Source organism: Strix uralensis, chromosome 1 (assembly GCF_047716275.1).
Source record: "Strix uralensis isolate ZFMK-TIS-50842 chromosome 1, bStrUra1, whole genome shotgun sequence".
NCBI lineage: Eukaryota > Metazoa > Chordata > Aves > Strigiformes > Strigidae > Strix > Strix uralensis.
In genome coordinates, this window is record NC_133972.1 from 29,336,991 (window position 1) to 29,362,634 (window position 25,644).

Sequence of the window (25,644 nt, forward strand, 5' to 3'; positions counted from 1 at the left end):
TCATAATTTTGTTTCTCCTTTAATTGGGGTTTTTTTGGTGGTTTTTCTTAAACACCAATAGATACATTTTCTGGAGAAGCTTCTCCCATCTCCTAAAACTGTAAACACTTCAAACTAGGAAATTAAGCTGGAAAAATCAAACAGATCTTTGCCCTTCAAATGCCATCTTCCATCTACCTCTCGTATAACCTAGCTTTAAGACTGTCTTTACCAAAAACTAAACCATATCCTTTTTTCAGTTACAGAGTTATATTCCTGGAAGTAATGCAGGTGTTTAAAATAACTATCTATTTTAATGACACTACCAAAAAAGTCCATTAACTGTAGTAAATGAAGTGCACCAGCAAACCCCATCCAACTCCCTGGCAAGACAGAGCAGTATCACAGGCGGGCTGAGATGCAGGCTCCCAGCCACTGTGCACCAGTGCAGCCCCCGTGACCTTACAGCAGCTGATGTTCTCATCCATTACTTCTGCTTTGTTCATCTCAGCATGCTGTCCTTCCCTCCAGATTTCGTACAGAAAAATACAAAGAACACAGAAACACAGTTTAGCTTGCTGACATAATGCCCATATTTAATCTTTTAAAACAAGAACAAAATCAAGAATAAAATCAAGAATAAAAATTTCATTTAAGTCATACAGTACATTAATCTTTCAGCAATGACCCAATCTACAGTACTCAAATGCCTGGCATGAAGTCTATTATCTCAGCGTTTAACAAGTGTATAACCAGTGACACAGTAAAAGAAGAGCTCACAATACACAGCTAACACGATGAGTTTAGATTTTCTTCTAAGAGTCCAGCTAGGGTTTGTAATACGTGGGTCACTTTTGAACCGTACTTTAATCAACTTTTTTGTTCAGTCAATCTGTTTGGGGCTTTCTTTTCTGTTATATGAGTTTTTCCATTATGTACAGGAATATTATTTCAAATGAAATTGCACAAGTTAGAGTATCTATCTATAGGCATACATGGTCAATCTAACTAAAAATTTAATAAGCAGTAATTACTCAGTCCTGGTTATACATTCCTAAAGGCTTAATAATACAGTTTTAAGAAAAAATAATAATAATAAAACACAACAAAACACAGTTGTAGGGTGGCAATCTCTGTAAGAAGCCTCCTTGCCTTCCAAAACAACCAAGGGTTAACTGTACTTTCCACCTTTGAAATGGGGTCTACAAAAGTCATTTCAGCTCCTAAATAACACAAAACATGTGACTGTGTCCTTTCTAAAGTCTGAATGGTTCAATGTTTAATTCAGTGAAGCTCTCAAACAAATAATACTGGTAGGATGCAGACCGTTAACAGAAATTAGGACAATATGCCCCGATAGCACATTTGGATAGCAAAACTGTCTGTATTAAGGGGCCATTATCCAGTGGTTAAAGTAGCTTGAAGCAGGAGGACAGCTCTCCCTGCAGCAGCTGCAGAGGAGGGGAAAGGGTGGGCTCTTCTGCTCCTTAGCCAAGGCTAAAGCTGAATTTTCCCCAGCTCCTACTCAAGCACCCACCCCCTCCTGCTCTCGGCCCCTGGCCAGCACTCCTTACCCCTTTCTGCGGGGAACCCCCAGCCCAAAGGTGACCAGAGGGGTGCAGCGTGCCTGGCTCCCAATGCTCAGGGGCAGGCAGAGCTCTGCCTCGGCTCGGGCTCTGCAGCAGGTACCGGGGCTCCCACGGGCTTGCCGCTGTGCCAGAGCTGCTCCGGCATGGCCAGCAGAAGCTCTGCAGGCTGGCGGCTCCCTGGCTCCCGGCCTCAACTACCACACACATCTAAACGCAGTAACAAACGTTCGGAGAGGCCTCTCCTGACGCAGAGGAGTGTTACCAAACGCTAGAGACCCAGAGGGCTACCTCTAAGGGAAGGTAACTAAACACAAGGGTAGTGGAGCATCTTCTTCCCACGTTAGCAAAACATAAACATTAACTAATTAACACAACTGCTTTGACTTTGTTTAATCTCTCTTTTTCTGGTGCCAGGTCCTGCTACAAATGGAGAAAACCTATAGAAAGCCACTTTCCTAGATAGAAAAGCGGTAGAATCTTAAGCCTTGAGGATCTGCTTTGTCATTTGCTACTGGCATAAACAACAAAAAAAGTCCCATTTGTTTGGTTGGTTTTTGTGGTGTTTTTTTTAAGAAAAAAATCCAGACCATCCAGTGCACTTTCTCTGCACATACACACACACGCACATGCATACGCACCAATGGAGAGCTCCAGAAGAACAGGCATGGGAACCACAAAGCCCTAACTGTGAAAAGACAGGGGGAAATCTCACATTTCTGTTTTCAATTCTCATTGAGCAACGAAGCAGCAAAATGATGTATTGCAAGAAATAAATGGTCACAGAACACACATACACCCAAACGCAACCATGGATACATTTTTCCCTTTTTTTTTTTTTTTTTTCCGATAGATGCTGTTATCATCTGATAGTTTCTTTCTGGCTGTGCTGAAGTTTTTGAAGAGCATCTGGTGCTTCTTTAACCTTTCTCAGAATGTGAGAACCTCAGTGGCAATGGACAACCAATCTCATTAGTGCCACAACCAACCATCTCCCCTTGAGATTCTCTATGAACCCCTTCAAGAAGTTGAATCTAACTCTGCTCCTTTGGTGCCACTCTGTTTTGTTTTTTTAAATTAACAAACACAGCATATTAATGCAAATTTGATGTTTTCTAAAAATTAGAAATGCTCAGATAATTAGTTCAGCAATATGCAAAGTGCATCTATTTGGTTCTTTCCATAGATCACCTTCTGTTGTAAGTTTAAATTCCTTCACAGTTTAAAATATTGTGAAGAAATTATATGTATACTTTATGTATAGAACTATTTATATACATACACATATATACACACAACTCTGTACTTTATATAGCCATAAACACTCATTACTTAACTATTTATATTATATACACATGGCATGAACACGCTCAGTGAAGAGTTGGTGCAGGCTGAAATCATTCCATCGGGTTTAATGGAATAACAACAGTGAAACCATGAGTGAGTTACCAAGAGACACAGACATACATCTATTAGATAAGTGAAAGACCAATTAAATCAGCTCTTCCATTTTCCTATTAGCACAGGATTGTTCCCACCCCATTCCATGCTCCGTATGCACAAACACAGCTATTTTGCGGTCAGTTTACATGAGAGGGCAGTGGCAGTTCTTTTTTCTAAATGAAAGAACAGTCCATATTTACTCGGGCTCATCGCAACCTCTTCTGCAGAAGTGCAGCACAGCTGGGTCTGGATGTCTTGGAGGACTCTTGAATGCTGCGCTGCCGTTAGCTGAAAGCACCTGCTGAAGCGTTATTGCATGGTTATGGGACAGCTATCAGTTGTTCACAGTCTGTGAACTCTCTCTCCAACAAGTGGTACAACTGTATAAATACATATTTTAGCACAAAACAGTTTAACACGAGGCAAGTCCAAGTACAAATGAGACCTAAAGGCCTATGGGTGAACTTTAAAGGCCAAGAGTTCTTCAGAGTGCATGTTGTTTAAGGAACGCAAGTCAGGTAATTTCAAAAGAAGTTTTGTGAAAATAGAGGCTTCATTTGGGTGATTTTTCATGATTAAGGTCCTTAATGCACGGATTAGTGTTTCCTGAAGCGCCTCCACAGAATTGACATTTTCTATTCCGGAGCGATCTAAAGAGAAGAGGGGGAGGGGAGGGGAGGGGAGGGGAGGGGAGGGGAGGGGAGGGGAGGGGAGGGGAGGGGAGGGGAGGGGAGGGGAGGGGAGGGGAGGGGAGGGGAGGGGAGGGGAGGGGAGGGGAGGGGAGGGAGAGAGAAGAAATAGGGAAGGAGAGGGAAGAAGAAAAAAAAAAAAAGAAAAAAAAAAAGAGACTGAACAGACGTAGTTTGCAACATAAAGCCACTGCAAGAATCAGTGATTAAATTAACAAGAAAAATTGAATACTTATGCCAGAAGTTTCAAACCCACATTACCAAAAGTCTTTTAAACATTTTTTAGCATCAACTTTGTAAAGTTTTAAGCTCTTGCCAAAGTGGCAGCATTCAATCACCTTTTCTGTAATCACTCACCCATGTTTCCAGAAAAGGACAGATTGAAGCATATGCTTAAGTATTTTACCAAATCACAACTTTCAATGCAAGGAGAGAGACAGGGCACATGAAAGTAAAAATTTCTAACACTTCTCAAGGCTGGACATAGAACTCTAAACTCAAACTGGAGGTTCATGTTTGAGGAGAAAATCCCACTCAGGACAAGCCATGCTCGTATCTGCACAATGGGATCCCTAGGGGCAAAGGGACTGCAAGCCTTGTCGTGACCGGGCACTATTTCTGAATATGTGTTCTGAAGCACTTACAAAATGAAGCATGATGCACCCAGAAATTCCCAAATGAGGAAGAAAAGAAGAATTTCAACATCAAGAAAAATACTATGCTTTCAGATACTGCACTCCTCCCATACCCAAAGCATCTCTTTCAAGAGAGCTGTATTTAAGAACAGGCCTGTTGTCCTTAGATGGAACCTAAGTAAGCAGCTTAAAAGGATGAATTTTTAAGCAAGACATCTGACCTAATAACCATGCACAGTAGCTGTTTTTTCTAAGCTGTAGCCTCTCTTCTTAAACGCTATGTAAATTCAGCAGGGCGCACACATACACCAGTGACGGACACTAACAGCAATGTGCTTTGATGTGCACATGTACTTAAGCACTTTGCAGAACTGGGACACAGAACGAGAACAGCTTTCTGGAGTAGCACTGAGTCAGATCACACAGTCAGAATGGGAATCCCTTCCTTATGCTGTCAGTGTCAATCCAATCGGATTTCAGTGAACAGTCTAGGAAGTCCTGCTGGACTATTCAGTGCAGTTCCCTACCACTATGGGAAAAATGATTATATAATCCATTCAAGGATCCATCTCGAAGCAGTTAATGTGTTTTGTTCCTCTAGAAAGATTGTTCCAGAACCTTCTACTCTAACAATTAGGAACTTCAACTGATATTAAATTATGTTTATTAGCACATATTTCACTCTTCTGTGAAGATTGTTCATCAGGTTTGATAGCTGCTCTCCAAGAGAACACGAGTGAAGAGATGCCTCTCTGCTTCTATTTGTTAAACTATCTATCCCACTTGGCCCCTCGCTTTGCAAAACCTTTAGGTTTGCTCTATCTTGAGCAGGGATGGTGACATTGGCACAGAATATGCCAGATGAGGTTTCTCAAGAGCTCTGTACAGTGACAGAGGTACTGCCTTGCCTCTGAAGGCAGAATAATGCAGTCCAGTCTTTCCCGGCTGCCTCAGGGGAGCCTCCTCTCTTCAATTCAGGCCTGTAGCCTCCTCTCTTCAATTAGTCCAAGTCTTTCTTCTCCCTCTCAGTCCATTTCCAGCTGCTCCCAGTCACCAGAAGAAATTTTGTTAGTACTATTCCAATAAGAGAGAATATTAGAGGGTGTGTATTTTATATTCTTCTACCATAAGGCATCACCCTCAGTTAAGAGATTATCTGGTCTCTAGACCTGCATGAACTACATTCTTTCAGCTTTGCTTCCACCTTGCTTCTTCCTCCTTCAGTGCCCACAATCCATCTTGCTATCTCCCCTCCATCTTCAACACATCCAGCTAACTGAAGCCAGAGGCAAAGCGTTCTTTTAGTTTTGGAATGGTACCAAGGTAATTCCTCAGCACCACCAGAAACACTCCCACATCCTCACTACATGGCCTGCTTTTTCTTTCTTTGCCATATGACACCAAAACAAGAGGATGTACACAGTTACACACATTCCTTGCTACGACCCCTGCTTCTTCTTTCTGCATGTTCTAACTATCCCTCATAAGAGTGGTTATTTACCCAGTGTTATGTGGAGATACTTCTGACAAGTGTGCTCCCCACTAGCACTATTTAGAAACTTATGAACATTACTTTTTTTTTCAGTGGCCGTTTTCAAAAACTTTTAAATGACAAAGCCTTCTTAAAAGATTTTTACCTATTGCAGCATGGTATTTTATATGCTGTATCACTTAATCAGGATTCAAGAGTCACTCCTGTCTACTTCTGGAACTGATGTAAACCTTGACTGCTCTACTATCCTCCTTTCAATTTTCTCTTGAGTAACTTTCATTCTGAGATGAAGAAGTCTTAAAGGCCTTATTCTTCCACCTTCAGTTCTTCTTCCAGTGATGGCATCTTTTGCCTTTGCCTGCATCTCCATGTCATTCTCTCTGATGTTCTTCCTCAACTCCTCCCCCTTCTCTAATTGAGCTCTGCCTCCACCTTATGGGAAATGACTCTCTGGGTCACACTCCTCCTTTGGGGGTGGGGTGCAGGAGATCTGTTTTTCAAGATCTGTTTAATCAACAGGTGCCCACAATCCTTCAGTTCTACAGGCGCCTTCTCCTGGCAAGCCCTGGCACTGTGAGCATCTTCCCCAGGAGCTCTGTTGGGGGCACTTCTGTTCCTCTTCCATACCTGCTTGAGCATGAAGGTTGCTCATCTACTTGTGCAAGTAACAATTGCAGCATTTCAATTCTTTTGCAAGCTACAGAGTAAATTTGATTTGAAAATTGCTGGACTCACAGTGACTATGAAGGTTACTATTGTGTTTGGAACATGATACAAATGCAAGTTTGGGCCCAAATGTTAAAAGACTAATGAAGTTGTACTTTATAAGACCCTAGAAGTATTTTGTGAAGATGTTCAGGAAGGCTGTGATCAGACTGCAGATCAGACTACAAGGTACCTAAAACAGGTAGCAATAATGTCCAAAGCTATGATCTGAAAAATCCTCAGCAGCTGCAAGAAGCCCGAATACCAAACACATCCTCTTTTTGTTGTGTTGCATGGCTCTGACATTACAGGCCATACACATTACATACCATCCCTAAGCCCTGCTGGGAGCTAGCAACAGCATGGAACAGTGCTTAAAAGGCTGGGGGGGGGGGGCGGCGGGGCAAGGGGGCTGGCTCTGTGCTAGAAGCACAGTTAACAGAACAGATACAGCCAGTTACATTCAAAAAAAGTGGCACAGAGATTATGATATTCTAGGGCCCAGCAGCTGAGCAAGCAAGAAGAGTGGCTGTAACCTAGTTACAACATTGCACAAGGAGGCAAGAGGCCTGGTTCTCAGTCCTTATTTTAAAGGTTGTCTCCAGTTCTTGTCAATTTAGTTTTTGAAAGACAAAGTATGTAAAGCAGAGTCTGGAAAAGCAACTAAACCCACAGGTTTCTCTCTGCTACCTGGACATTTTCACTAATAGACTACAGTGCCATGCTTCCTTCACGCTGCCGTTCATTCAAAGCTTGCAAACTGTACGTTCGAAGCTTGCAAACTGTACCACCCTCTGCTCAATACCACCGCTTCCAAACTGAAGAGGCTACAGCTGCCCCATCCTGTGCTACCACATTTCAGTTAGGCCATGCACGAAGCTATTAGACTGAGCCATCCTACCTTGTTTACAGAGGTTTCATGTGCTTACAGCACCATGCCTGGGGTGCCCCTCCCTGATAAGAAAGATGTGGGTCTAAACCACTCACATGGAAGAGGTGCACTTGTTCAAGAAGTGAGCTGCCCCCAAATGCTGGCTTGTTGTATAAGTGGGCACTAGTAGCATTCCTGCTAGCTACCTCTAGAGAGCTCCTTACCAACAAGCAGGGATTCTGCATCTTATATTCCAGGCATTATATGCAGAGCTAATGTGCCTAATTTGAGGCTTTAGATAATACTACCGGAGTAGGTGCTTAATCCTTCTTTGAATCTGGGCCAGGGTGTTCTGTATATCCAGGGACTGAAACAAGATACAAGGCTGGTGAAGATGTTAGTGGATTGGCAGACCTTTAGTGGTAAGAAGTCACGATGCAGATGAATAGGGCTTTCTTGCTGACATAGCCAGAGATCAAACTGTTGGATTTAGACTTAAGTAACATACGCAGTAGACTTCAATGACAATACTTGGAAGTAAAAATACCACCTTATCCCAAGACTTAGGCTGTGCAAGTCAAGACTAATTTCACTGATGCTGTCCTGTCTGAGTCAGACAAATAGCTTCTAAACAGCCATCGGGCAGCTATGAGATGTATTTTTGCATTCTGTAGAAAGCAGTAGGAAAATATAAGCCCATTGTCACATTTTTCCAAAAGGCAGTATTAGAAAGAGCAGGTATGTAAGAGCGTAAATTACAGGCTGCTAGTAGCTTAAAACCTACTAAATTGCACTTAGACATGAAATAACAGGGTATACATTTTACAGAAATCTTTTAATAGAGAGCCACATTCAAAATTTGGCAAAGGTGCAAGTTAACATTCTCTCCTTACCAGCAGATACCAGGACAACCGCTGTAAACAAACTCATTTCCTCATCACTAAGTTGCAGGGCATTTAGTTTCTCACTAAATTCAAACATTGAGTTGAGCAGATCACCAGCTCCCATTGAATGCAAGTCATCCACACTGTACTTCTTTCCACTCAGGAAGGTGACGGTACGTTCCTTTGCATCAAACAAAGATGCAAACCGTACCATTAAAACCTGGTGAAAGAAAAAAAGAACAAGAAAAACAGATAAATATAGGTGGATTTCTAGAAAAGCCAAAGAAAAAAATTAAACCTTTTACCATCATTCAAACTGTCTCGTTAACCGCTGTACAAGCATTCTATACAGAAACTGTCAGCATGCTATTGAGCTGTAAAAAACAGTGCAAGCTCTGGCCCAGTAGTCTGAGAGAAACAAACAAGTGAAAAAATTAGCGAGTGGATGCAAGGGAGTGGCTACAGCACATAAAAGGGAGGAAAATTAAAACTTAAGCCTCAGACAGCCTGAGCCACAAAGACAGTGCCATACAGAAATATGCCAGTAGGACAACTTGCTTAAGCCACTGAACAGCCAAAGGCATACAGAGCATTAAAAGAAATGTTTTCTTGGCCACACTTATGAGGAGCAAAATGAAGGTACTGAACCAGATTCTCGCTTTGGCGTAAACTGGAGCAGCTCCATTAAAACAGTGCTGATTTACACCACCTGATGATCTGGCCCGCTAGGCATTCTTTGGGAAAGTACCATGCCGCATTGCTGTACCCACAGGAATGTTAATGAGCTCTGGTAGAAAGGAGCCACATGTACGGCCTTCAAAAGGCAGGGAAGCAGGGCTTGAAACGGCACCTGGTCTGTAGCTGCAGCTGGGAATACCCCTTTGGTATAAGCACCTGGGCTGGAGCAGTTGACATGTGCTGAACTTACCCCTCTGGGCTGAAATTTCTCTTGTGGTTTCTCAGTCGTACTGTGAAATGTTTCCCTCTGGAATGGCTTGTAAAGTTTCATTTGCTCATGTTCAACCACCTTAATTACATTTTCAAGGTTTAAGTTGCACAGAACAGCCTTCTTATTTGGAGAAAATGAACCAACTGGCACTGGTTAAAACTTCAGACTTGCTGTAATTTCTTGGTGTGACAGTCGTCTCTTCTCACTTACCCTACATAACTGCATTAATTTAAATGTTTACTACAGATGAGAGGAGAACCAGGTTTTCAGCAAAGACTAGTGCCTTTGACAAGCTTAAAACAGGAGGGTTCAAAAAAAATAAAAATGTTTGAGAATTCAAACACCACTCATGCACATTACATGACCTGCTCCTAAATTTTAACAGCCAAATGGCATGCAGCAATCTTGATGGACACATGAGCACTATGTATTATTCACCTGTCAGCTAAGCTGTATGTCCTTTGACAACATTAACTACAGAGTGCAGAAACCTAGGCAGAAACCTAGGTGCAGAAGCCCTCAGAAGACAACAAAAGGAGACAAAGGGCAGACAGACAAAGCTAAACTTGTGCATTAGCAGGGACCCACCAGGTACTCAACAACCTTTCCGTTCAAAATGGTATTCCCCTTACAGAATTGGCCTTCGGAAAAATGAACTTTAAATAACGAGCAACCGGCATGAATGCTGGTATTCAAAACGGAAGCCCGTGAAGGTGTGTTGAACTTAATACTAAGGCAAAGACCTCGTCTATAGATTTCAGTGTCACCATTCTAACCCAAGGAACAGCAGTTTAGACTATGGTATAGCACAATTGATTCACTCCGTTTCACTTCAAGCCAGACTCTTATTTGTGCATGCTGAGGATACACCTTATGAGCCTTATCACCTGACCATAGCAATATAAGCACACTAAAGCCTCCACGCAGTCAAGTGCTTGCTGACTTCCCTACCACCTGCAGCCAAATTCCCAAGTTTGTGAGTCTGTGGAGAAACTGAGTCACCACCCCGATGGATCCATGGGGCTTGTCAGCTCTACCATCAACTACATTTGGAGTGGGGGGTTGTGGAGGTGGGGGAGGACCCACTCAAATCCACTTGAGTTCCTTATTTTATGCTCACTGCTGTTTCTGAGCTGGCTCCCATACAAAGCTGTGCAAATGCCACCACAACACACCGAGCTCCCCAGTAGTCCCAGTTCTAAGAAGGCTTTTTAGCTTACATGTGTGTGAATATATACAGCTATGCTGCTTCTGCACCAACATAGTCTCTATGTGTCTTCTTGCCCCCAAAATGAACAAGCACACCTTGAATACGAGCTGCTGGTAAGCACGGTGCCAAGACAGCCACTCACCGGTACCCAAGGGAGCCAAAACAGGCTCGGAGGCAGCACTTTTACTCAGGTTCTTCTATTAACATACAGATGTTGTGATATCCTAGTTTAGCTACCCAGCAGACAGAAATCATCTTGAAAGCCTGATGCATACAAGCTCCTTTTGCCTCTATTGCAATGGTTTCATTAATCCTGTTGTGTGTATTTTTTCACTGCTCTGCAGCATTATTTTTATGGGGTTTTTTTCTGTTCTAAGATGCCACATAGGCCTTTAACTACAGGTGCCAGCTCACTAACAGAAATCATCGTTTCTTATAAGTGAATAGGGATAAGCATGCAGCCATACATTATTATTAATTCCCCTGGATATAGAAACCTTCTTATCAGCTGTGCTTCCAACCGGCAAAAAGGCATATGAATGAGGCTTGAGAAAAGCGTGAGGTGAAGAAAGGCCAAGACAAAACATTTTACTTGCAAAACATGAAGTTTTGGCTTTAAGTTATAGGAACAGTTCAAGCCTCATCTTCCACCCTCCTTGAGGGCACTGGACAGTATACCACTTTGCAGAGGAAGGAACCAATATTTTTGTGTAATGTGAACACCAACGTAAGAGGCTGTAGCTGAAGAAGTGAAAATACAGCCCTTAGCTACAGGAGTTGTAGATGAATATTAAAAGGTCAAGAATAAGTACAACAGCAAAAAATACATGACAGCAAAATGGAAGAAACAAAGAAATCAACACACTCCAGGAACCAAGTTTTCCAGTGTAACTTGTACCTTCCAACCCAACAATTATCCGTTTTAGAACCGGGCTGTATAAATACAGATAAAAGACCCAACACATTACATGAGAAATGTCTACAGTTCAGGTAAATACAAAATCCAACATCCCTCTTTGAAATAAAGTAAGTAAACAAGAGCAAAAGCATCACCAACCCTGCCCTCCCAGAAAAACGCAGTAACATTGAATACTTAGGACTTCAGCTCCTCTGGCCCTCTATGTTTAGACTTCACATCTGAATACTTGTAAAATTGTTCATGGTCTCCAATAGACACAAGAGTCTGGAAGAGCAACTAAAACCTTAAGTAAAGGTCACTAATAAAACAGCACCGACCTCTCTGGTATCATTCTCAGTTTGATTCACATATATGTCATGCTCACAAATTGGTGAAATTAACCACGAGGACCTGGCAAGATTAATTTAGAGTAAGTCAGGGTGCAGCTGGTACATGGTACAGAGCTGCATCAGTACAGGTAGTTCTCTGTGTTACTGCTTTGGAGATGGAGGCTTCAGCAACCCCCAGTTGCCACCAAAGGCTAGTGGTGACTGGTCAGGATGGATGCCCTGGCTTTGGCAGGGAGCACAGTGGCAGATGGAAGGACATACAGAGTGATAAACACACTCCTCTACAAAACTTCTAAGTCAATAGATAGCTTTCTGAACTATCCACCCTTCCAGATGCAGTCTGCTGCTCTCCAGGCTAAGCAAAGGTAGCTAACAAAGTAATCGCTGCTATACAAAACCAAGAAACTCCTCATTAGTTATTTATCAACACCCAGGGAAGAGGAAAGGGTAAAAGGGCTGAACACTTTTGAGCTACTTGGAAGAGAGACAGCTCACCAAGATTTGACCAAACAGAAGCACTGGACACCATCAGCTTAAGAACAGCTCAGAGCCAGCATCCACAAACAAGCTGGTTTTGCCTGATATAACCTAGTTCTATTTATTTTTGCTCTTAAGGGGGGCACACTGATGCACAGCTTGTCAGGTCCGCACTATACATGCAGTGGTCTCACCTCAAAGGTCCCAGCCTTCAGAAGATTAACCTGGTCATGCTGGGAAAGATCTCGGAAACCTGGGATGCGCTTGGCAAACTCCACCACTTCCTTTACCGCGGGGGTAAAACTCAGGGAAAACTCTTCCCAGACTTCATGGCCAGACTTGTTTGGGTCCACGTGGGGAGTCTTACTCATTGGGCAAACCTGATGTTTACAAAACACACAGAGAAAACAACTCTTAAAGATGTAATTACTGACAAATACTGGAAAGAAGCAGGTTTATGCTTCAAGAAAACTTTACAAGAATGACATATAGAGAAAAAATACCAGTATTCCTCAGTCAATTCCCAAAGCAACTAGATTTCTCCCCCTCCCTTTAAAACAAACAATAAAAACCCCATGGCAGTGCATTAGCAAGCTGTTTCTAAATTTGCTGACCTTGGAAACGCCACCGCTGTTTAATAGCAAAAGGCTTGAGAGAACCCAGGTTATGCTGTTCTTCCCTTATGTCACTCATGCCTGACATCTGGATTTCTCTTACTTGTATTATCCCTGTAATCTCACAATTAATTGTGATTTCACAATCTCATCATCTCATAGTCACTACTACATTCATTCTCATAGATCTTTCTTGTTTTGCAGGCAACTAAAGTGATTCAGTCAAGGTGACAAAGGTGTCAACACCAGAGCAAGGAACCCAGCCTTGGTTTCCTGAGTCACAGGTTTACACCCTCATTACCAGAACAACCTTCCTTCCCTACATCTTTGCTTTTATTTGTATCACTCAAGGAGGACCAAGGAACTGGTATTCCAATTTTGCTCAGTCACAAGGCAACAAAATGCTCTTTCTTTTATACAAACACACAGTGGGTTTTTTGTAGGAAAGTCTGAATCTATTACAATGAGATCAGACATATCAGTCAAGGCTGACTGCCAATAAATTCCCTCTGTAAAACCCAACCAGACGCTCTGAGATACTGTCAGTTCTGCTTTCTAAAATTTACATCTTTTAATGAAGTTTAAACCCTTTAATATTCATTTCACCTGTCATCATCAAGGACAAGAATTCCTTTAAGCATTCCTCACAAGTATACTAAACAGTGTATGTAATCCTACATAATGTCAGCAAAGCAATTAGAAACAGTGGAATAGATTAGTAATTCCTCAGAGCTCTGCTGCTTTTGCAGGGCATCTTCAATCTGATAACTGCCTAGCAATTCTTTGTGTGGAAGGTCTTAAGATCCATTACAAGAATATATTCAACAGGTACATACACTTGCATGTGTGTGTATACGTATTTGCAACACCTACAGAGACCAAGACGGAGATAGATATAGCTTTCTGGGTTTGTTTTTTGAGGGTTTTTTGGTTTTTGTTTTTTTTTTCCCCCAAGAGTCAGTTACTAACTGGGCGGTCAATATGGAGAAAGCTCTTCCCAAAAGTCAAGGAACAAAATTGCAGATTTCTTAGTTCATCTGTGAATCACAACATCATTTGTGCGTCTGAGGACAACGCCCAAAACCAAACAATTACTTGTGGGGTAGAGCGGGACTTTTTCCACAAACTAAAAATCATGAAATATTTTGGCAAAAGGCCTAGGCACACAACCAGAAGCACGGCAGAGAGTAACCACTGCTCTGTCCATGATATTGCAATGGTTCACACAGGTATTGTTAAAAATACCGTACTCTCTGAAAATAATGAATCTCTGGTTCAGCACCCCCCTCTGAATTGGACACAAAAAGCACGTCAACTTCTCACCCTATGATTTACTCTAACCCCCAGGCACTCGGTCCCAAGAGGAAACTGTCACTTTCCCCCATTGTGTATTAGGTCTAAGCTCTCTTGAGAGACCTCTGCCCAAGAGTAACAAAATCACAGAATATCTCAAGTTGGAAGGGAGCCATAAGGATCATCAAGCCCAACTCCCTGCTCCTTGCAGGACTACCTAAATCTAAACCATATGACTAAGAGCATCATCCAGACACTCCTTGAATTCTGACAGGCTTCCTAGGAAAGCAGCTGTCAGCTTGTGCAGTCACTAGCTCTCTTTAGAGGAACCTCTTCAGGAACGACCTGTTCTGCTTTTCTGGTTGTGAGGGTATTGAGTAAAAAAAAAAACAAACCCCTGAACCAGTCTCTGTACTGGTTTAGAGCCTAATTACACTCCCTTACTGCTACTGACTCATTTTGGTCGGATCCTGCTCTTATGGAGTTCTCTGGCAAAGCCCTCATTCATGTCAGGGATGCGGGGGGGAACCTACAGTGCTCTGCTGGATTCGGTTTTGTTTCCTCATTGTTGGCTGTTTTAAACCTCCCTGCTGCTGCTATGCACAGGTCAAACTGACTGGCTGGGCCTCTGCAGGCAGCGCCACTCCCTGCCTGCCCATACGGACTGGTTTAACCTCTACTTCTCGGGAGTGCCAAGAATGCCGTTGTAGTGACTCCACATACTTTCCCTGCAAGGAAGAAAGGTTGGGAATGATTATTATTTGTCATGGTGTAATGTCCAGAGTCTGCAATTAAGGTCAAAGCCTGCTAGGGATGGTATGGTCCACATATGCCATAGCCGAAGAAGAAAAACAAACAAAACCCAAAATAACTCAAAAAAGGAAATCCAGCATCAAAGCAAACAGCGTTTACTGTGCGGAGACTTTCAGGGGCCTTCAAGAACCTGTGAAGAATCTTTACAAACTAGAAGGAAGAAAAACACCGGCAGCTCGAGTACTTCAGAAAGGTCAGGGGCTCACACTTCTGAACAGGAGTGCAGGATGAGAACGAGGATGTTATGTTCTCTCATCCCAGGCAGTTCCAGTGATAAAGAGAAGGACAATCTATTTTAAGGGGCTTACAGAAACGGTTGCCTGAATGGCAGAGAAACAGCAGGTGCAAGGCAAATGGGAGGGACCTGTTAAGGGAAAAAAAAAACAAACCCACAACACACACAAAATCCATATGCAAGAAAACAGGAAACATGCTTGTTAAAAATTCGGTGAGAAAATGTTCTAGGAAAGTCATCTAAGGTACCCAGAAGTATGTTCAGAGCCTCACTTGTGTAAGTACTACAGAAAGACCCTGAACTTCTCTCAAGCGGTTCAGCTGTGCATCTTCCTCCTGCCTCTGTTCAGATCTGACGATGTTCTAGGGGAGAAGGATACATAGCCTCCAGGTTCCACTGAGCCTGTATTTTACACCGCCTGTAACAGAATCAGCCTACCCCATTAAAACAAACAAAACACCCCACTCCCAAAAAAACCCCAGCCTACCCAGCAAGATTTTTAGAACACACTAGCAAGGCGTGCAAACAGACCGGTTTAAAATCCTAGCCCTAAGGTTTCACACGAGAAATATGTTCTGAATACCTTTAAGGAAAATACAGCATATCTGACTGTGTAGATTATTTTAAAGTGAAGTCTTCAAGAGGACTGAGTGAAGAAGGGAACTTATAAACTCCTAACATCTATTTTCATTTTTAAGTCAAGCCAGTTAAAAAACCCATGAGTTCTCTTCAACCAATGCTCTTTGACATCCATATACTTTCGGTTTGCTAAAAACCAAGCCAAAAAAACCCATCACTTCTATGATTTCAATTCCTCCACACAACTGGAGCCACTATTCTCCTTCATCACAACTCGCGCTATCAAACTTGTGTCACTACGTTAAGTTTCAGCAGTTGTGCCAACTGTTTGCAGCTTCACTGACTAAAGAGGAACAGCTGGACATGCCCACCACTAAGTCAAATCAAACAATTGATATCAATATACCAGATGCATTCTTCCTCCAGTGCTGCAAGAGTAAGTGGCATTCTTGTTTGGAGAAAAGCCATCTTCTGGGATCCTATCACACAGTCGCTGAGTATAACCACCGGTGAAGTTCATACAGTGGCTGTTTGTGAAACACATGGCGTGCCCACTTGGATAATGCACTGCGCTTCTCCCTTTGTACTGTCCACCAAGGTGCTGCTCGCTTTCAGGGTACTGAGGGCCACCGAGCCCGCTAACACAGTGCTCACTGTTCAAGATGTACTGCTCTGTGTTCTTTGACACTCTCTCCCCACTCTGGGACTGCATCATCTCTGCTGGGTTTTGGGACTGTTCTTGGTTGTACATGAAAGTGTCTTTGTGGGCCCTAGTGACCATGCCGATCACTTCTTCCTTAGCCATGTCAGCAGTAGGAGACGAAGAAGGGCTTTTGATGGCTTCCCGCTCTTGTTTGGGCTTGGAGGAAAGGTCTTCTTGAGGTGCTTGATCTTGATGTTCTGCTAATGCTTCGTTGGGTAAGTGACCGCTGAACTGGCTGTTCATCATGGTTTTCATGGCACTCTGCATTTCTATCAGCATCCTCTGTTTTTCACGTTTGGGAATGCGGCCAAATCGAACAGCTACCAAGGTGGAGAAATGAAAAGCGGGAAAAAAAAGTCAATCCTGAAAGCGTTAGCAGCAGACACAGGCATCAAACTAAAGTGAAAAACCAGCACACACACACTCACACAAAATACACACCCCAAACAATAATCTAGTCTTTCAAGGGAAGACTATAACTGCTCTCACCAATACTACAGCAGGGGTATTATCACTGGGAGCTTCCTGGGCATAGGACAGGCACAAGGTATGAATTATATGCTGCTGTTTACACCCAAAGAGAAGGCAGCTCTAAAGCACACAACCTCTGAAGCCTCTTCCCTTTTTGCTACAAACCTGGCTATGGACTATACACACAGTTGTGTTAGTTAATTAAGTGTCAGGCTTTAAGATTGGATCAATTAAATCAGTGCAACTTTGTGAGCTGCCAATTAGCTGAATTTAAACACAGTTCATATCATATTTGAATACAAGACCTAAAAGACAGCTCCTCATGGACCAATTATATAACTTGCCAAAACAATTAAGAGAATCAATGCTGAATGAAGCTTACCTTGGCAAATTTTCCTGATAACTTTGCCTTGACAAGGACACTTTCTGCTGGCAAGGGGATGGACATCATTGTGGCTGCAGCCCTTTTGACCCTGTCCTAGGGAATCTACAACTGCCTCTACCATCCTGTCCAACCACAGCCTTGCAAGGGCTTATAACCAGTTTCGACTGATGTAATTATGTTCATGCAGTAGTCCATCATTAATGTAACTACATCTCTTTCATTAAAGCAGGTGCAACCTTATGCGCAAACAAGCGCCTAGGGGATGAAATAACTCCTATGCACGACAAGAACTCGGAACAATTATTTAAAATAAGTTTTAACACTCCACCCACTAAATTATTAACAGCCCAAGATTCCTAGTTCTTGTGAAATAAACACCCAGAGAAAATTAAAAAGTGAAACACAAGGAAGAGTTCTGGTTCGTGACAGTAAGTTGCAGCAGACTAACGAACTACACTTTCAGCATTACATTTTAAAAAATTTTGCAAGGAGTGGATAGCCAGCAAGGTGGTCAGAGACACAGCTCAACACTACCCTTTCCTCCTTACCTTCCCCCTCTCTCCAAGGGGAAAAAAAAAAAAAAAAGAGCAGATACATATGCTTGCCCCATGCACCCAAACCTAACTCTTTACGCTCTATAATGTTTACTCTAAGGCTATCAGCTCGGGCAGAATTCCCTTTCATTGAAAAAGCAACAGTAACAAAACAAAACAAACAAAAAAAAAAAAGAAAAAGAGAAGAGTCTTGTTCAGATTCAGGCAGGATACAGCTATAAATATTAACTCATTAAAACAAAATAGAGACTTTTGTTAACAACTGTCCCCCTACCAGACCATTGCAACACATCCCACTGCATTAGCCTCCAGAGATGGGAGGTCAGCTCTGCAGCCAGGATTACATTACCAGTTCAGGAGAGTCACACAGCAAGAAGGCAAGCTGATCTAAATGCTCTCAGACAGGGAACCTGTCCCTGACAACACGGCTGGCTGCATTTTCTGCCATTAAGACCCGTAGCAATTGGTTTTGAGGTGGGCAGCAGATTCCCTCTCAGAGGATCACTGCTCAGTAGAGAAACGTACCATCTCTTGACATCCCAACAGAGAGGCATTTTTTGAAACGACACTGCTGGCATCTGTTCCTATTCATTCTCATTATAGAGCAGTTGTTATTCTTCAAGCACTTCTTATACTGAATGTTTTGCTGAATGCTTCTTCTGAAAAAACCCTGTAAACAAGCAAACAAAAGACCCCCACAAGTATTATTACAGCATGTTAAATATTCCTGCCAAGATTCACCTCTCCGCAAGCACAGAAAACTTCACTGTGTTTCATCAGCTGCTTCAGAGCCACCAGCTCCAAGTGATTTTAAAGAACTTGCTACTCCTCATGATTTACTCCCCCTTTGTGTATGATCTGCGTGTAACACAAACGAGTTATGATTTCTACCTATAGAAGATGCTAAGTCGTTCCCTGCAGAGTCAGCACCTAAGAGCAAAATATCTCCAGTATTACCTCTATCACTGTACTGACAGTTTATGATATGGCCTCAGTCTCCTATGACATTAAGTGCAAAGATGAAAGTCAAAATCAGATCTTCTTACTTTATTCTCCATAGTTTGTCAACAAAACCATCCTGTTGTACCATATGACCTTCAAATGTGGTTCTTTTACATAACCCATAAATTGATTAACTCCTTCATAGAACATAAAATTCGCAGTGTTAAAATACCAGAAAATACAGATCTACTGATGCGTGGACATGCAAGCACCCAGTTCTGGCTTTCCTCGTGGTAAGGAATTGCTTTTCCAAAGCTGTTTTGTTCTGTGTCCCAGCCCAGGTGACAACTTACACCCACTATCTCTTAATGCAATTAACATTCACATGTCTTGCGTGGTACGGTCCTTACCACCCCTGTCTCCAGTTCTTGTTCTCTGCTGTGCACTCCAGGGTCAGGCCGGATTGGACAACAGGCAAGAACAGAAAGTACTGCAGAGTTTGGAAAATGCTGTGTATTGCTAAGTGGTTTGCCTTTTCCTACAACTTACAGACTGTCCGAAATTTCTCTGATTTAACAGATACTTTTTCAGAAGTATCACCCCTTTTGCCCTATGGGGAGAACTTGAGAATTTCAGCAGCAGAAAGGTGAGCAGAAATATAGCTCACCTTGCAGCCCTCACAGGCATGAACACCATAATGAAATCCTGAAGCGACGTCTCCACAGACTTTGCAAAGAAGAACCATGCCATTAAATTCTAGAATCAGAACAGAAAAGTCAAGGATATAGAAAACCAATGACAACTGCAGGAACATGTTTCCAGCTTTCAAAATCTGGACTAAAAGCCAAATATGTCAGGTCAGTTCAACACGCAAAAAAATACAACATACAAAAAAATACAAGATAGGAACAGACAACAAGAACGTACAAAAACCCTGAACAGTTCAGAAGGTACCAGTGCAAGGGGAAAAAAGACAAATGTGAAGCACTCAACAGAACAGGGAGAAAGCATGTATTCACTGGACTTTCAATCACAGTAGCACTGTACTCAACTGTAGAAAAAGAAAGTCTGCTTACATTTACACACTTTTAAAAGGACTATTTAGTAAACTAGGCCACCAAAGTTCAGGCTAAATCTGCTTTTCCATCAGGACAAGTAAGCCCATATAAAGGCTACAGTCTCCCCAACAGAGAATAAACACCTTTTTTTAAAAACAGAATATTAAAGGACACTTCATTATATATTGTGAACAAGCCATACACTCTACCTATTTGATAACAATTTAGGACTGGTAACTAAGCCACATCTACACACGTAAAAACTACTCATTTGAGTGCGTGTCCAGAAAATGGCATGCTTGCACACTTGAACTTGAAAAATACCTTCTCAGCCCTGTAAGTATGCTCATGGTTTGGGTTTTTTAAGTTTTTCCCCACCTATTTTATTTCAGCTTCTCAATAAATATTTTCTCTAAGTCCTAAGTGCTGGTCTAACACTGGTTTCACTGAAGCCAATGGGAATTTTACCAGTGACTTCAGTAACCACAAAGTTACCTTAACAGTGAGCAACAGAGACAGCTGGAAATACTTCCACAGAACCATAATCTACCAGAAAAGTAATTTATTTGACATTTGGGTTTCATTTGTAAAGAGGAACTAAAACCTTTTTTTTTTAAAGTTTTGAAAAAGAACCAAACCACAAAATTTCCTTTTTTTTTTTTTTTAAACAGAGCTAGCACTGAGCTAAAAATGTTATCTATCTATCTATACATCTGAACAGTTTACAACAGGTTTCATCTTCAGGAACCTCTGCCCTGATATCAAAAACCTAGTCGCTAGCAAATTCTTAAGAGGAAGTAAAGGTTCTTACTAAGAACTTAGGGTAGGAAAACTTAAAAAAAAAAACCTCTTAAGGTAGAACTGTTAAGATACTTTTTCTAGCTTCATAACAATTCAAAATAAAACAATTCTGCCAATAGAAGAATTCAGCCTTCAAAAAATTAAATTCCAGCTGAGTGCGTGTTGAAACACTCATTCCAGTGCTGTTTGATTCCTGCCCTTCCAAAACCGTTCAAATGTAGTTTTTCATGATTCATCATCTCTGATCATCAAAAGAAGTGTGAAGCAAATAACTGAAGCTAGATTGTTAAATTCATTTTAAAAGGTTATCCTTTAGTTCCAACTTACAAATGCTTTGTTTTTTAAATCTACAAATTAAGACTTGGAATCAAAAAGATAAAGGTCCCAGTTACAGCTATGTAAATACAATAGAATGTTTTTGTAATTTATGTTGTTCCTCAAAGAAATCTGGGGGGAAGGGAGGTGAAGGGGCAGGGGAGGGAGTATGAAAAAACAGAGAAATTAGATTTGCAAGACAGCTCCATAAATACCCCTGAAGGCAATTTCTGATTACTATTACCTTTACTTCATTGCATCTTTTTAACCAAGTGTTTGATTTTTATTAAGATCAGTCTTCCCTAGTGAAAATCTGAAGTAAAGCTGGGCTGTATTTATGGACTGTCTGAAGTTAGCAGCAATGGGATCTCCATCTATTAGCATCTGCATGGCAATACCATATGTATTACCATACATATAATGCAAAAAGATAAAAATGGAGGCTTTGCTATGTGCCTTCACAGCGAGCCACACAGAGGACCTGGTTGTAATACATAAGGGGAAAATGGTGGTTTCAGGATCCGGCACCAAACATACTTGTGACTCCATTATGGCCTTTTGTCAAACCAGCAACACTTGACTGGTTTGTTTTGATAGTCTCCTCCAGCCGATCGCTCTTCGGTGCCCCATCAGAGCCCTCGCTGCTCCGGCCATTGCAGCCGCTTTCCGAGGAGGAGCTGTTCGGAGAGGATGGTACAGGTGAAGAGGATGACTGGAAACCGCTGTCTGAGCTCTCGCTATGACATGAGGCTGGGCTAGATGCCGAGCTTGAAGAGCTGATGTAAGCTATCACACCCCCTAAGGCAAGAAAAAAAAAAAGCGGCACGTAGTGACATAACAAGCAGACATGCACCGCTGCCATGTGAGCCACGCCGTGACCCAGCACCACCAGACCCAGCCATCACGTGTTCCTGGGCGCACTCCTTTCCCTCCCTCCCTCCCTCCCTCCCTCCCTCCCTCCCTCCCTCGCTCCAGCTTGCTTCTCTCCATTTGTTTTCAACAGCTGACCTCCCAATCTGCCCCGTCCCCTTCTCCCGTCTTATCAGCCTCCTCCGATCGATCCAAGCCGAGATGGAACGGCAGAACCAAAAGACAGGGCCACAAAGCCATGGTGCTGGCAGGACAGGGCAGCAGGCAGAGGGCACGGGGTGGCCCAGGGAGGGTTTCCCTGGCCGCCCTTTGAGCAGAGCTCGCCTGCAGCCACAGCAAAGGCAGGATCTTACAGCGCTGTAGAGTCAGAATGCAAACCAGCTAGGTTAGGGACAGAAATAGGGCAGAGAGAAAGACTTTATGCAGGCTACGCGCCAGAGGCACAGAAAGGAAGGGCTGGGAGGTGCTCACGATGCAGAAGGGAAGGGGCAAGGGAAAGAAATAGCGCTGCAGCCTGGTTAGCCTACCGAACGCCATTTGTCCAACTGCAAGCCTTTGTAGCATTTCTAGCAGCAGCTAAACTCTGACTGCCAGGCTGCTATTTGCAAACAGTCTCTGTCCTGCCGCATCTTGCAATCTGACACACTTGAGAATCCCTCAGATGAAACAGCTTTTTGTCCTCAGGCAGACCTGGGAGCAGTTCTAGCTTTTCATAGGCTCCTTCTTCTTGCTTGTAAGCAAGAGAAATTGTTTTCACTTCATTAGAGTTTGTCTCCAAGACTCAGCATTTCAAAAGTCAATATAAAAAACATTAGATATTTCACACAAAAATTTCAACAGCAAAAACTATACAACTTTAAGTGATTTACACTCAGCATCTTCTCTGTTTTACGCCTGTATTGCTCTGAAGTCTCTTCACAGAATACTCAGAGCATTGCAGCAAGGAACTCCACACACCAGTAAGAATTAAAAACTTTAAAATGGCCACACATTGGCTTCCTTTGGAGGAAAAAAGAGTTGGTGTCAGTAGAGTCTTTGATGAACTGAGTTGGCATGGCAGGTCAGGGCTGTAACCCCTTACATCAGCCATCACCTCCTCACAGATAAAGGCTGTTATGCCTGTTAGAGAGCAGTGTTATACAACCCTGGAAATATCACTGCTTGCAGGTAGAAATTCTGACTTACAAATTTTCATTACTTTGATCAGCTATAACGGTCCTCTTAGCATTTCTGCAGCAGCTTTACTGGCCCACTTCCTCATTAATTTTTTTCTACCAAGGAAACCGCCACCAACACCCTAAAGAGCGTGGAGCCAAGGAACCCCCGGCAGAGCCGCCGCGGAGCAGCAGTCAGACCAAGCGGCTGTGCGACATGTGCGCTACACACAGACTGCTCCTCACATTCTGGGACACCGGTGCCCCTATGACCCATCACAGTGGTTGTTCCCGCACAGATTTATTTTTTTTTAAGAAATCCTCCACGCAGCATAGCACGCATCCAGGATCAGGTTTTTGGAGAAAGGAGGGTTACAAGGGGGGACACGAATCCCGCAACAGCACGAGGAAAAGACGCTGTCAAACACACGTGCTACCATAAGACACCTCCTGTTTGACAAAGGTCCTGCCATCCCCTGGCACCGCACGTGCCTCTGCCAGGTGCCAGGTCAAAGCTCACAATCCACCCGTCCCAGGGAGGCACCGAGTCTCTCAGCAGGAGACTTGCTTATCTGCAAGGGGCAGAGCAGGGTGCACCAACAGGGCCCCTGCAGGGAATGCCTCGTTTATCCACGCTGTCACCTCGCCCCGCTATCTTGAAGAGATGCTCTTTTCCCTCAAGGGTAACACCAATGTCACGGGGGAGCAGGGAAAGGGTATGTCCACGGGGGTTTTCACCCCTTGTCTCTGGAAAGCCTGCGGAGCCCTAGATAGCTGGGCTGCTCCCGTACCTGGGAGAGCTCGGCGGTCTTGTCTGTGTCACCGCCAAGACTCCGAATATTTTTGTTATTTCAGAAGCCCCATTTCCCCGTGAACCCTATTTTTGTTTGATCAGCAGTTAGGAGTCAAATCGCACAGACAGCACAGGGCGACAACTCAAAACAAAGAGCACGGACACTGTGATCTCCGTGCACGCGCGCTGGTACCCGCTGAAAGGGACCCCAGTGCTCGGCGAAGGAGCCCCGGAGCTGCCAACTGATGGGGCTTTCCTTGGGGAACCCGGTGCAGGGGGGTAAAACAAGTGCTCTTGGCGTGAGGCAGAGCCACCAGGACACCCCAGGTCCTGCCCGGCGGGGATTTACTTAAGGAGGGACACACAGACACACACACCCCCATACCGTGCCGGTATTTCATTGACACCGAGACTTAAGAAGGTGTAATGACGCAGAGGCGCGAAGGAGGCAGGGAACTGGCTACGTTGGTCGCTTCACCCGGCCCCGCGGATCCCGCTGCAGCGGGGACACCCCCCCCCCCGCCCCGGGCCAGCACCCCCGACAGCGTTTACAGCCCGGGTTAACAAAGCAGGGCAGCAGGCAGGCCGCGGGCGCGGGGCCGCCCTGCCCGCCGCACCGCGGGGCCGCGGCTCTGCCCGCCGCGGCGCGGGGCTGCCCAGGCCTCGCGCTGCCCTGCCCCGCCCCCGCCCCCCCCGCCGCCCCCTCCCCGTTACACAACGCCGCCCCCGCGCACCGGGCCGGTCCACGTGCGGGCAGCCCCGCCGCCGCACACGGCCGCGCGCGTGCGGTCCCCGCGCCCCCGCCGCAGCGCGGGCGCGCGCGCCCCCCCCCCCCCTTGCGCTAACGGCCGCCCGTCCGGCCCCCCCCCCCCCCCGCGCCCGGCCCCACACACACACGGCGGCCTCGCGCGGCGGGGGCGGGGCCGGGCGCCGCGGGGGCGGGGCCGCCGGCGCCGCAGCGGCGCGGCCCCACGTGTCCCCGTCGCGCCCCTCCGCCGCCGCCCCGAATGTAGGTCACCAAAACAGCGGCCGCCCGCCCGCCTCACGTGTCCGCGCCGCCAGCCGCCCCGCGCCGCCGCCCCGGCACTATTATGCAATCCGCGCGTCACCGCCCCGCACGGCCAATGAGCGCGCACGCCGCGCGGAACGTAAACACAGGGCGCACATGGCTCGCCCGGCGGGTCCATGTGAGGCGGCGCGCGGCCGGCCCGGCCACCAGCGGGGCCGGGGCCGGGCACCGCCGCCGCCCGCCGCGCTCCCCCGCCCCGCGGCGCCCCGGCCGGCCCCCCACCGCGCCCCCCCCCCCGCCCGCCCGGCCCGCCGGGGCGACCCCGCAAGAGCAACCCCCCCTCCTCTCCCCGCCGCCCACCTCCCCGTCCCGCCGCGGCCGCCCCGCCGCTTACCCGCGCTGACTTCCATGGCGGCCTCCTCCCGCAGGGGCAGGGGCGGCGGCGCCGCGCTGGGCTCCGCCGGGCCCGGCTGCGCTGGGCTGCGCTCGGTCGCTGTCTCCCCCGCTCCGTCCCCGCCGCAGCCCTACATGCAGCTGGCGGGCGGAAGGCGGCCGCGCTGTCGCCTGTCAGAGGAGCGGCGGCGGCTGCTGCTGCCCGTCCCCGCCGCGGCGCCCTCCCCTTTACAACAAAAGCGATCGGGAGCCGCGCAGAGTGCGGCACCGCCGCCCGCCCGCCCCGCCCCGCCGGCCCGCCCCGCCCCCGACCGCCCCCCTCACCCAGTGACACACTTTCCGCGCCGTCCGGGCCGCGGGCGAGAGCGCTCACGTGCGGCGGGCGCGTGCGGCGGCGGCGGGGCTGGCGCGGAGACACCCCCCCGCTCCTCCACCCCCCCGTCCCCGTCCCCGGGCGGTTGCGGGGTGCGGGGGGGGAGCCCCGCTGAAGTCGC

General features: G+C 45.4%; 1 protein-coding gene across 5 annotated transcripts; it reads right to left on the reverse strand.

Annotated features, from left to right (window-relative positions):
* Positions 1–548: 548 nt before the first annotated feature.
* Positions 549–25,421, reverse strand: NR1D2 (nuclear receptor subfamily 1 group D member 2). 5 transcript variants are annotated; one of them, XM_074861103.1, is made up of 8 exons: positions 25,152–25,416; positions 21,469–21,729; positions 19,425–19,513; positions 18,341–18,485; positions 16,109–16,725; positions 12,363–12,548; positions 8,294–8,504; positions 549–3,658 (listed from the first exon to the last, which is right to left on the reverse strand). In XM_074861103.1, the coding sequence occupies exons 1-8, from the start codon at positions 25,165–25,167 to the stop codon at positions 3,462–3,464; spliced, it is 1,722 nt and encodes a 573-aa protein (XP_074717204.1). In that variant the 5' UTR covers positions 25,168–25,416; the 3' UTR covers positions 549–3,461. The 5 variants fall into 5 exon arrangements, with proteins under 5 accessions (XP_074717204.1, XP_074717205.1, XP_074717207.1 ...); XM_074861104.1 differs by lacking the exon at positions 25,152–25,416 and adding an exon at positions 24,134–24,231; XM_074861106.1 differs by lacking the exon at positions 12,363–12,548 and having other exon boundaries at positions 25,152–25,420.
* Between the last annotated feature and the right edge of the window lie 223 nt (positions 25,422–25,644).